Raw genomic sequence first — 12,042 nt, forward strand, 5'->3', positions numbered from 1 at the left:
TTTGTAGAGACGGGGTTTCACCGTATTAGCCAGGATGGTCTCGATCTCCTGACCTCGTGATCCGCCCGTCTCGGCCTCCCAAAGTGCTGGGATTACAGGCTTGAGCCACTGTGCCCGGCCCCTCTTTTTTTTTTTTTGAGATGGAGTCTCACTCTGTCGCCCAGGCTGGAGTGCAGTGGCCAGATCTCAGCTCACTGCAAGCTCTGCCTCCCGGGTTTACGCCATTCTCCTGCCTCAGCCTCCCGAGTAGATGGGACTACAGGCGCCCGCCTCGTCGCCCGGCTAGTTTTTTGTATTTTTAAGTAGAGACAGGGTTTCACCGTATTAGCCAGGATGGTCTCGATCTCCTGACCTCGTGATCCGCCCGTCTCGGCCTCCCAAAGTGCTGGGATTACAGGCTTGAGCCACCGCGCCCAGCCTCCAGCCTCAGTTTCTAAGGTCCTCTTGCTCTAGCTCCTACTACCCTCCTCGGCTTCCTCTCTTGACCCCATCCTTTCTATTCTCTCCAGCCACACTGCACATTTGGCTCTCCAACAGCACCTCATCCTCTCTCACTCAGCCTTTCAACCCACTCAGTCTTTCAACGCTGTCCACTTTTGCCTGTGGGACCCTTTCCTGACCCAATCCCCTCCCTCCAGCTGGTCAGGTCCCGCACCTGGGCTGCCACTCCACCAGAATCGCCAGTTCACTCTGTCTTCTCCAGCTGTGTACCCCAGCACTTGGTGTAACCCCACCACAGAGTACCAGCAACCACCGTTTCCTTGTGCTGAATGAATGATTCTACTTAGTCACCTCCAATGGCTATAGCAAGGATGGAAAGGCAGGAACCACGTGAGGGAACAGAAAGACACACTGGGGCCCAGCTCTGAGTGCAACTCACGTTTTTGTGAGGAATGACATGTGGGATGTACTGCAGGATCAACTGTGCCCGTTTTCTGTCCCTGTCGAGTTCTTGGAAGAGCACGCTAGGTTTGAGATCCCTTGAGAAGAAAGACATGGGTTTGGGAGAATTAAAAGAAGAAATCATCCTCTAGTGCGAGGCTGGGAAGCGACACCATGTGGGCCACATGCAGCCTGCTGCCTGTTTCAAGAGTCTGATGGGAACAGGACCACACTCATTCATACATGTATAGCCTATGGCAGCTTTTGTGCTGCAAGAGCAGAGTTGAGTAGCTACAACAGAGACTATCTGGTCCACAAAGCCTAAAGGCATCTGGCCCTTTACAGAAAAAGTTTGCCAGTCCCTGCTCTAGTGCCACAGCTTCGGCAGTTGCCATAAAGTTTGAGCTCCTTAATAACAATGTGGATATGCACCTATGTTCAGTTGTGATAGGAGGATTTTCCCCACCCCATTACCCTCCAAAAAACCTAAAAGCAGTTTTTACCCTAGTAATTCTGCTAATAAAAACTGCCTTTTACTTCTCATGCTCCGTTGCTCAGCTCAGCTAAAAGACCTCTTCCTAGTTTGGATGAGAAATGTATGCTAAATATAATCTGGCTCTGTCGCCATTAACTAACTCTAATCATATTTGGTGTAAACATCTCTTAACAGAAGTGTCCTGACAGGTGCTTCATAGGGACAGCAGCTCTCTTTACACAAATGAACAGACAAAATGAAGCAGAGGGAAAAAGTCCTCTCTGCCCTAGAACAAGAGTGCTGAGTGCTCGGGCAGTGTGCCGGAGCAGGCTGGCTTCCATGGAGCCCTCCTCACCCCTGGAGCTCACTTTCGCAGCCAGTGGTCCTCGGGGGCGAAGCGCCGCCGGCAGTCCCGCTCATACAGCACCATCAGCCACCCGTGGACAGACTGGAACAGCTCCAAGGTCTCGCCCTTGGCGTTCTCTGTGGGACAAACAAACAGGAAAGTCAGAGGAGGAGTCAGAGCCAGAGAGCAGGGGGAGGATAGCTCTTGTCTTCTGCAGTTGTCATTAAGTCCTTGATCTCCCTCGCTCCGAATTATATGTGGACCCGAAGGAATTAAAAGGCACCCTGGGTACGTGCTAAGTGTCTGCAGGGCCTGAGTGCCTCTTAGACAAAATCACTCATGCTGCCTCCCACAAGTGTGTCATCTGAAGGGCCTTTTTAATCTAAGGAGCTTTGTCCTGAACAATTGGAGACACTTTGGGAGGTGGACTCTCATCTCAAGTGTGCACTGGCACATGTTTTATCTTCATGGAAATCAAACGGAAGAATCAACAGGAGATTCAGGGCAAAATTAATCATCATTAATAATCCTTGACACATACATGCAAATCCTGAAGGGAGCCTGGGAGAGCAAGACTTATATAACCACACCACTATCTTAAGAGGTCACAGATAGGGAAGAAAGAAAATTTCCAATTATGGGAATATAAGTGCACCTTTTATTAACTTGGATAGACAGTAAAGCTAAGAATCAGTTGATGCTATAGACTCTTTGGCCTCCCTGGGTGCAGCATCAACCAAACAACAGCAGACACCTTTTATCTTACCTACGATTCCATCCCAGATCATCTTAAACACAAAGGAATTCAGAAAAGAGGAGATGGTGACCAGCTCTTCCAGTTTGAATGAAATCTGTTCTTCATAAACTTCAATGTCATCAAGGATTCTAAATCAGAGAGAAAATTACCCAGAATTCCACACTGAAAAAAGGCGAAGAGAAAAAAATCTGTACTGCTTAATAAACAAAATAAACAAGGTTGAGAAATAAGCTTTATCTTGTACAGATACTTACTGTAAAATCTACAGATAAAACGATATGATGTCATCGGGGGAAAGGGGAGGGAGAGCCTTAGGACAAATACCTAATGCATGTGGAGCTTTAAACCTAGATGACGGGGTGATAGGTGCAGCAAACCACCACAGCACATGTATACCTGTGTAACAAACCTGCACTTTCAGCACATGTATCCCAGAACTTAAAGTAAAATAAAAGAAAAAGAAAAAGAAAAAAAATGATATGATGTCTAGGATTTGCTTCAAAATAATGTGGGAGAGAAGAGCAGGTGGGCATTTGGATGAAGCAAAACTGGCTGTGAGTTGGTACTGCTAAAGCTGCTAATGGGCACAGGAGAGTTCATTATATCATCCTTTCTACTTTCTATTAATTTGAAATCGACCATAGTAAAAAGTTTAAAAATACAACTAAGAAAAAATCTGTACTCTATATTTTTCTTATTCACAAGAATCTGACTGTGACACTTTCTTAATTCACACCTCAATTCACGCCTTCCTCATTCACGTCTGCATATCAAGGAACGTTGACCGAGAGTTGATGCTTACTGAGGAAAGCTGTAGAATCTTATTCAATATCTAAGACACATACTACTGATACTTAGTAGGCATTTAGTAAGCATTTGTGAGTAAATGAATGTTTGAAAGAACATATGAAGACGAGCCGTTTAAGACAGCTCTATCTGAACATTTCCTAACACTGCTCCATACACTAGAATAAGATTCACTCTTGGCTTACCCCTTACCCAGTGATTAAGGATGTCTTCACCAGCAGCTAGACCCCTGCTCTTGCCTCCAACTGCTCAGTGAGTTCCTCCATGATCCTCACCTAATCTGCCACCTACATGTCCCTGATCCTCTCCTGCTAATGTCTTCCAGCCTGAACATAACTGCCTGAGGTACATTCTACCTTATAATTCTTCACCAACCTTTTGGGAAAAGGTGGAATGAAAAGAATACCAAACACACAAGGAGACGCATAAGCTTAAAAACCAAAGGAACTAAATGGGACTAATGTTTGTTAATTTCCCACTCTGTGCCAGGCACTGCACTAAGTATTTGATGCTCTTTTTTTTCACTTACCCTCTATTGAACCAGTAATATTCTCTCCATTCTAATAAGGAAATGGAGACTCAAAGAGGTTAAGAAACTTGCTCAAGGTTGGCTTGATAATAATAAGAGCCAACAAGTATTGAACTCATCCTATGTGCAAGGGACTGTGATAAGCACTTTCCAATAATTATCTCTTTTAATCCCTACCATGTGCCTAAAAGGTACATGCTATTGTTATTCCCATTTACAGATGAGTCAACTGAGTCTCAGAGACATTGCATCCTTGATCCCTTGCCCAGGGTGTCCTGAGATCTGCTCAGCAAGGATCTGCACCCTGGCTCTTTGACTTTGGAATTTTTCAGGAATCTAGCTAGCACAGTGAATAAATCGCTGAGCCATGATCTAAACCCATCTCCAGGAGACCCCAAGCCACAGTCAGTAGTACCGATCAGCTTCCTTGAAAAGATGGGAACTTTTAACTCCCAGGGACCCACCCTAACAACTGCTGAACTTTTACTGCATGCTGCTCACTTGGTAAATGGCCAGTTCTTACAATGCCCTGCCACACAGGTCCAAATGTTTGCAGTAATCACATTAGCAATGACTTCCTTACTGACACTGTATTTTGGTCTCTCCATATTCTAGGAAAAAATTCAGTACCACAGCAGTCAACCTACGTGATGAGGTGCCGCGAACAGTCACAGAACAGCATCAGCATGGCCAAGAGTTGCTTGGACTCTTCAGTGTCGTTGTTCAGGCATTCCAAGAAGAGCTTTAACCCTCCGTGGGGCCCAAGCTCACAGATAAATGCCCACAGTTTGGGCAGCAGGTCATCAAGGTAAGTGAGACCTGGAAAAAAGACAGAGAAACCTAAGCTTCAGGTGGAGACTCCACCTGGTCTGTTATTTCTCCTATCCAGTGGGAAAACAAAACACTTAAACCTATTTATGAGCATTTAATGCACGTGAGAAGAAGGTGGGATTGTGGAGAAAAGCATTATCACCATGAGAATAACAATAAGAGCCAATAGTTAGTGGGTGCTGACTACGTGCCAGGCACCATTCTAAGCACTCTGTATGTATTGTTTGCTTTCCACTTTCTGAGGCCCAGCGTTATCCCCATCTTATACAGGAGGAAACTGAAGCACAGAGAGGTTAAATAATTGGCCCCAAATCACACAGCCTATATGTCAGAGCCAAGAATAGAACTCAGGTCTGACTTAGCATTATGCTTTAAATCAGGGATCAGCAATTTGTTTCAGGAAACAGCCAAAGAGTAAATATTTTTAGGCACTGTGGGCCACAAGGTCTCTGCTGTTAAATTAAATCTAGCCAAGTTTGAGCAAAAAACAATTCATCCATCAGGCAGCCCTCAGAACCAGAAGACGTTCAGACAGCTCCAGTCCGCATTCTGGGCAGGCAACATTTAGGGGCAAAACTGAAGTGAGGTACAGAGACAATTTGATTGGTTACACCTCGGCTTTGCCTTATTTGAATGTGGTCTGATCAGATGGCCACCTGTGATTGACTGAAGCTAGGCTGCTGTGATTGGCAGCTATTTGTTACAAAAATACTGAATACTCCTAAGTTAGACTTCTAGTCAGTTTACACACTAAGTTAGGCTGCAGTTCCTTATCTAAGGACTCCAAATATGGAAGCATCCTCAGGCCAAATTTAGTCTAACACTGTTAAAACTACTCAGTGCTACCAATACAGCACAAAAGCGGCCACAGACAATGTGTAAAGAAACAGATTTGGCAGCCCGGTGCGGTGGCTCACGCCTGTAATCCCAGCACTTTGGGAGGCCAAGGTGAGTGGATCACCTGAGGTCAGGAGTTTGAGACCAACCTGGCTAACATGGTGAAACCCTGTCTCTCCTAAAAAATACAAAAATCAGCTGGGCATGGTGGCCAGCACCTGTAATCCCAGCTACTCAAGAGGCTGAGGCAGGAGAATTGCTTGAACCTGGGAGGCAGAGGTTGCAGTGAGCCGAGATCACGCCATTGCACTCTAGCCTGGGTGACAAGAGTGAAACTCCGTCTCCAAAAAAAAAAAAAAGACAGAAAGAAACATTTGGCTCTGTTCTAGTAAAAATTCATTGACAAAAACAAGTAGTGGGCTGGATTTGGCCCCCCCACAGTAGTCTGCTGACCCCTGCCTTAAACCATCTTGCAGGCTCACCACCTTTGGCAAAGCTTCCCCCCATCTACCTCTATTATTCTACTTATGTTACAAGTGGAAATGCAGTCAATGACTGTGGTAGGATGCTCTGAAATTACAAAAATGGAACCCTGAGGAAGCAAAAGGGGACACAGAGGACATTCTAAGTTTGTTTCCTCATGGCTACAAGGCATCAGACACACAGGCCACATCACTGATATAGTTTACATCTAATAACGCAGCTATTGACTTAGAACGGCTGGATCTGAAATGCCATGTATCACTGAATATACAGTAAGGTGTGTTTCTCAGAAAAGCACAGTCACCTTGTATTTGAGCCCTTATACCTTTCATCTTATAGGGTACTCTCTGAATTATTTAGTTTTCAATACAGAACTGTTTGGGGAAAGTATATTAGCCAGCAGTGGGATTTGGGGGAACTCTACCAGTGCTACTGAAGGATGCTTAGAGGGTGAACTGAAGGAATTCTAAAGGAGGCCAAGAATTGTACCAATTTAGTGATTATGCCTAGAGCTTAGACCTCACATTTTCAAGGGTACGAGGATGTGGTTATAAAGAAGCCTTTAGAAGCAAGACTTTCTTGATCTGTTGATGATTACATAGATGCCCCACTCATAACTAGTCTTTCAACTGTCCATGTTATATCAAACATACTCAAGAATGTGGAAATCTCACAATTCAAAAACAGGTTAAAATAGAAACAGAGGAAACAGTTACACTGTGGAGATCACAACTATACTCCTATAGGATAAAAGAAGAAAAGCAAGTGTCCTCGAGTTCTGTATAAAGGACTCACGTAGTGCAGACTAGAATACTCATAGCATCACACACTGATTCAACAAGGGCTGCATATCAAGCCATTTAGACAGAGATGGAGACAGTGGCCCTGGCAGAGCAATGGCAGACAGACCAGCAGTGGCGCCAGTGCTGTCAGATGCGTGTGAGGAGCACAGACACTTCCTAAGTTGTCAGCAGAAAAACAACAGTATTTTAAAAACAAGTGTTATTTTCTATAATCTTAGTTGCTAAATAGACTGAATATCAAACATACACTTTAGTTTATCTTCATCCTTAAAGTGTATATTTTCAAGTTGACTAAAAAACCTGTATTTGGATTCTCTCACTTGGGAAAGAGCTTCAATGTGAGCTCATTTAAAAAGCTGGACACAAGCCATAACCCCAAACTCCTCTCACTCAAGATGCTGCCCAAACCCTCAGGTGCTGGGGTGCCCCAGGTATGGTCTTGCCCCTTCTCTGCTCCCTCTGCTCATCTTTGGGAAATCTGCCCTAGGCTGAAAGCCCATGGCATTACACTCCATCTCTCAGCTGATGCTCCCAGAGTGTCACCTCTGCCAGCATGCCTGGCAGGCCCCTTTCCCTCGTCACAGCCACAACACAACAGACTCCCCACAGGCCCTACCCCCTGGTCTTCCCCAGCTCAGCAAATAGTGCTACTATCCACACAGGTGGTTGGGCCAACAACCTGGTATCTTCTTTAAACCCCTTGGTCCTCACGCTCCCAAATCCAAGCTACCAGTAAGATCCCTATCTTCTACCTCTAAAACAAATCTAAATCCTCCTGTCTTAATCTCCATTGCTACTACACTAGGCCAATGGCTTTCAATCAGGAATGACTTTGCTTCCCAGGAGGCATCTGGCTGAATGCCAAATGTGAAGATATGTTTGGCTGTCACAGCTGGTTGGGAAGGTGCCACTGGCATCTATGAGTAGGGACCAGGGCTGCTAAACATCCCAAAACACAAAAGACAGCCCCTCACGACAAAGAATGGTCCAGCCCAAGATGTCCGTAATGCTGAGGCTGAGAAATCCTGCTGCAGCCCAAGCCAACATCGTCTCTCAGCATTTTCATTTTCACAGTGCCCATTGTTATATGAGACCTACTTTTTACTTGCTTATTTTTGGTCTCCCCACTACTTGAATACAATCCCCTTGAGAACGAAGAACTTGGCTGTCTCGTTCACCTCTGTATCCTCAGTGCCTGGCACACAGGGGCGCTCAATAAATATTTGAAGAATGGATAAGTGTGAAAGAGAAGCAGTGATTTATGATGCTAAAAAATGTAAAATGCAGCAGAGAAGTTCTTAATCCTTCATGTAACAAAAGGCTTTCACAGTTTACAAAGGCCTTTTGTACTTGTAAGACCAATTCATAACAACTGTGCTGCAACCTAAAAGCCCGTGTTGCCCAGTTCTGTGCTCAGAGGGGACTCTCCTCCATGTTAAGCTAAAAAGGCAAATGCTGGGCATATCCACGTGATGAGATACTATGCAGCCAATAAAGATAAGGTTTTCAAAGAATTTGTGACATGGTAAAATGATTACTGGAAAGGAAAGGATATCGCCATATATTTCAATTTAAATATATTTATTTTATATGTGCAGTACACTCAGGCACAGTTGATTGTTTTGGATTATGGAATTAAAAGTAGTTTTTTTTTTTTTTTTTTACAACTGTATCCTTTTGTTTTTTTACTCAGAAAACATAAAACTTTTAAAAGTAAATTGTACTTCATAATTAAGAGTCACAAAACAGGAATGAGATGGAAGTGCTTATGACTGAGGTTAGCATGAGCAATTTAACTGAGGTGGATCAATTTCTAAGAGGAACAGCTCAAAAAACACCCTCCTTCAGAATCTATTTTCTGAGTCAAAAAAGCCAGAAAAAAACATCAACTTTTGCTAAGACGAACTGCCAAATGTGAGAGGTGTAGAATATGCCTTGGGGACTGCGAACCTGTGAGTATCTGCAGCCGGATCTGTGTGAGAGTTGTCAGCGAGGTCTGGTAGAGGACACAGATGTTGCAAACCTTTTGGACTTCTGCAGAGTCGACCCGTTTACCCCCAACAGGCCTGAGAATATTCCGGACTGATGCCGATTTTTGAAAAGCACGCTTTAGGAGACCTGGCATGCAGAAAAGAAGACATGTGAGCAGCAGCTCAGCCAGCTGCCAAATCCCACCCTGGAAAAGGAAGAGCATTTCAATAAAGCTCTAAACACACCGCCAGGCCAGACAGTGGGGCAACTCACTCAATTTAAGGCATTTCTTTGGGATAAATTAGAAAAACATTAACAACAGGTTTTTAGGTGTAATCCAAAGATCTCTTCTGAATATCCAAAAATTTCTCAGAATAAGCTAGGCATATTCAGATCTTACATAGGATTCTTACACTGGAAATCACCAAATTTCAAAACCCACAATGGTAAAAATTCAGAGGACTATATTAGGGGAAGAGGGGCCCTGGCTACATCTCTATTTTCTGTGCCTTTAGAGGGAAGTAAGGCATGACCACCTCTAGTTCTGACACCTGGTTTTGAATGATATTCTACCTTTGTTTTCAATCTTCCCATTGATATCCTGCTGGAGTTACATTTGCTGAGTCCATGCTTACTGCTAGCTATGAGACAGAGTTTTGCAACACACTGAGGAGCAGAAGAACAGACACCCTGAACCTGAAAACCCACCACAGGCAGGTAACTCTGTCAAATTATGCGTTAGTGGCCTTTCCATAACTTTTTATGAGTGTGCAACAAGAACCTTCCCATGGAACCCATTACTGACCCTGCGACAGGAAAGCCACTGAAGTGCTAGCCCCGCCTGTGGTTCAGTGAGTGGCTCCTTTATAAGGAGTCCCACATGGGAGATTAATTTTCTTAAGAACTCAGAAAAGCTCTACTTCTAAGAAATTAGAAGAAAGCATCCACAGATCCCTTTTCATATTGGTTTCTGAAACATTTCATGTTCGTTCACCACCAAACTGAAGTTCACAGGTAGCCACAGTGGCCCTAATGGAACATATGTGTGTGGATATGCTTTTATGACCCAATCTTGATTGTGTTCACCTATTTCTATTTCCCCAATCCTTGTTTTCTATTCCTATGTATTTTTTGTTTTGCTATATATGAACTTAGTGACTTAACAAGCCTCAAAATTGTTGTGGAACAAGCTAGAAGCCAGGTGTGATGGCTCATGTATGTCATCCCAGCACTTTGGGAGGCTGAGGTGGGCGGATTGCTTGAGGTCAGGAATTGGAAACAAACCTGGGCAACAAGGTAAGGCCCCCATCTCTACAAAAGAAAAAAAAAAAAATTAGCCAGGCATGGCAGTACACGCCTTTAGTCCCAGCTATTATACTTGGGAGGCTGATGTGGGAGGATCACCTGAGCCTAGGAGTTAGATGCTGTAGTGAGCTATGATTGTGCCACTGCACTGCAGCCTGGGTGATACAGTGAGACTCTGTCTCTAACAACAAGAACAACAACAACAAAAACAAAGTTAGAACATCCCACAAACACAGTGGAACATCCACACAGGAAGAAACAGGAGCTACACTTTAGCCAAGCGGAGCGACAGGGTCGGGCCTGCTCCCACCACTCACTCTTCACTGGGAGAACATTCTGGGGGGATGCTGGCTGCGCGTGGGCTGGCTCCTGGCTCTCTAGCAGCTTCTTACTCAGGATGTCACAGAAGAAGATCCGGATCAGAGGCACCCCCCACAGGAACTGCAGCTGTTTGGTGATCAAGTGCATTGACTCATTAAGGCTAGGAGAGAGCAGAGGAGACCTGGTCTGTCAGTTCCACCTGATGCAGGGCATTTCATTTCAGGTTCCACCTGATGCAGGGCCAGCCCACACAGCTCCTAACAGCTTTCCTCTGGGAGCTGGAGCTAGGACCTGGCACTCAACATGGCAAAGAAGATTACAAAAATAAAAAGTGAAACTAACAAATCATTGCTGAGGGTCTGGTATGTCAAGGGCATTGACTCTTCGTCTTGTCTGCTTTCCCCAGGTCCCCAGGCTCCATGAGTCACACTCTTCTTGAAGACACTTGCTACCACCCAGGTGACAAAAACAATCTTGTACTCACTGCACGGCCTCCCTCCTCACAGCTGGCCTGCAGGTGGTGGGGGGCCAAATCGAGATGACTTAGCAGCCTCCTCAGTGTTTCCATGCCTTCCAGGGGCTCCCTGCCTGACTCCACACTGCACTCAGCATCCCTCAAATTCCTGGAATCTGCTGTCACCTTCCTGCTCAAGAAGATGAGGTGACACCCCTCCCTACTGGTTCCCACATTGATCATCATATTGTTTTTTTTTTTTTTTTTTTTTTTTTTTTTTTTTTCTGAGACGGAGTCTCGCTCTGTCGCCCAGGCTGGAGTGCAGTGGCCGGATCTCAGCTCACTGCAAGCTCCGCCTCCCAGGTTCACACCATTCTCCTGCCTCAGCCTCCCGAGTACCTGGGACTATAGGTGCCTGCCACCTCGCCCGGCTAATTTTTTGTATTTTTTTTTAGTAGAGACGGGGTTTCACCGTGTTAGCCAGGATGGTCTCGATCTCCTGACCTCGTGATCCGCCCGTCTCGGCCTCCCAAAGTGTTAGGATTACAGGCTTGAGCCACCGCGCCCGGCCGATCATTATATTGTTAATAGCCACCAACCCTGAGCACGGCCAGGCCTGCTGGTAGGTGATTTACATGCATTATCTCATTCAATCCTTCTAGAAAGCCCTATCAAAGGGACGGTGAAAATTATCCCCAGGTTTCAGATGAGGAAAGCGAGGCAAAGCAAGTCGTCCAAGTCCCTCCAAGAAGAGGAAGTGGAGCAGAGAGCAGGCTGCCTGCGAAGGTGCTGCTCTGCTTCGCTTACCTCCCACAGCCTCCTGACTCTCAGCACCTCCACCCCATCCTCTTCAGGCTGGGGTGTCACGCTGCCGCAGGCTGTTCCCTAGCAATGAGTCTTTTTTAACTAGATAGGACCCAGGGATGTCACTCAGTTACAAAAAAGAGCAAATTTGGGGATTTCCTCCCCTGGCCTTTAGTTTTCTGCTGCCAGGCACCCCATGCCTTGAGCAGATACGTGAACAAGAAAACAGGTGGGCAGCAGAGCTGGTTTCTCTCCAGAAACCACTTTATCTCAGCTCAGGTAGATGTTTCAAATTCGTGAAGCTGCGCCTTACTTGATCTCCCTTCTTCTAGTCTAGTGTTTCTCGTGTTTTTAAGTTCATAATTAAACTTTTAAAAATTTATATTCCACCTCTTGAAAAGGATTTTGGGTGATGTCTATTCCCTTTGAATCATTTG

At 45.2% G+C, this 12,042-nt stretch overlaps 1 protein-coding gene across 7 annotated transcripts in view; it reads right to left on the reverse strand.

The window, feature by feature from the left end:
* Positions 1-12,042, reverse strand: part of UBE3B (ubiquitin protein ligase E3B) — a 64,997-nt gene that overhangs the window by 30,696 nt on the left and 22,259 nt on the right. For all 7 annotated transcript variants that reach the window (XR_001886960.1, XM_017879701.1, XM_017879700.1 and 4 more), the window contains exons 13-18: positions 10,344-10,507; positions 8,701-8,868; positions 4,444-4,615; positions 2,470-2,588; positions 1,726-1,840; positions 881-980 (exon numbers count right to left, since the gene is read on the reverse strand). Coding sequence is in view for 6 of the 7 variants with exons in the window: in XM_017879701.1 (XP_017735190.1) it covers positions 881-980; positions 1,726-1,840; positions 2,470-2,588; positions 4,444-4,615; positions 8,701-8,868; positions 10,344-10,507 (838 nt within the window). In the remaining variant the exon portion in view is untranslated. The remainder of the gene's footprint in view (positions 1-880; positions 981-1,725; positions 1,841-2,469; positions 2,589-4,443; positions 4,616-8,700; positions 8,869-10,343; positions 10,508-12,042) is intronic.

This window comes from Rhinopithecus bieti, unplaced genomic scaffold (genome assembly GCF_001698545.2).
Source record: "Rhinopithecus bieti isolate Rb0 unplaced genomic scaffold, ASM169854v2 scaffold_11933, whole genome shotgun sequence".
Lineage (NCBI taxonomy): Eukaryota > Metazoa > Chordata > Mammalia > Primates > Cercopithecidae > Rhinopithecus > Rhinopithecus bieti.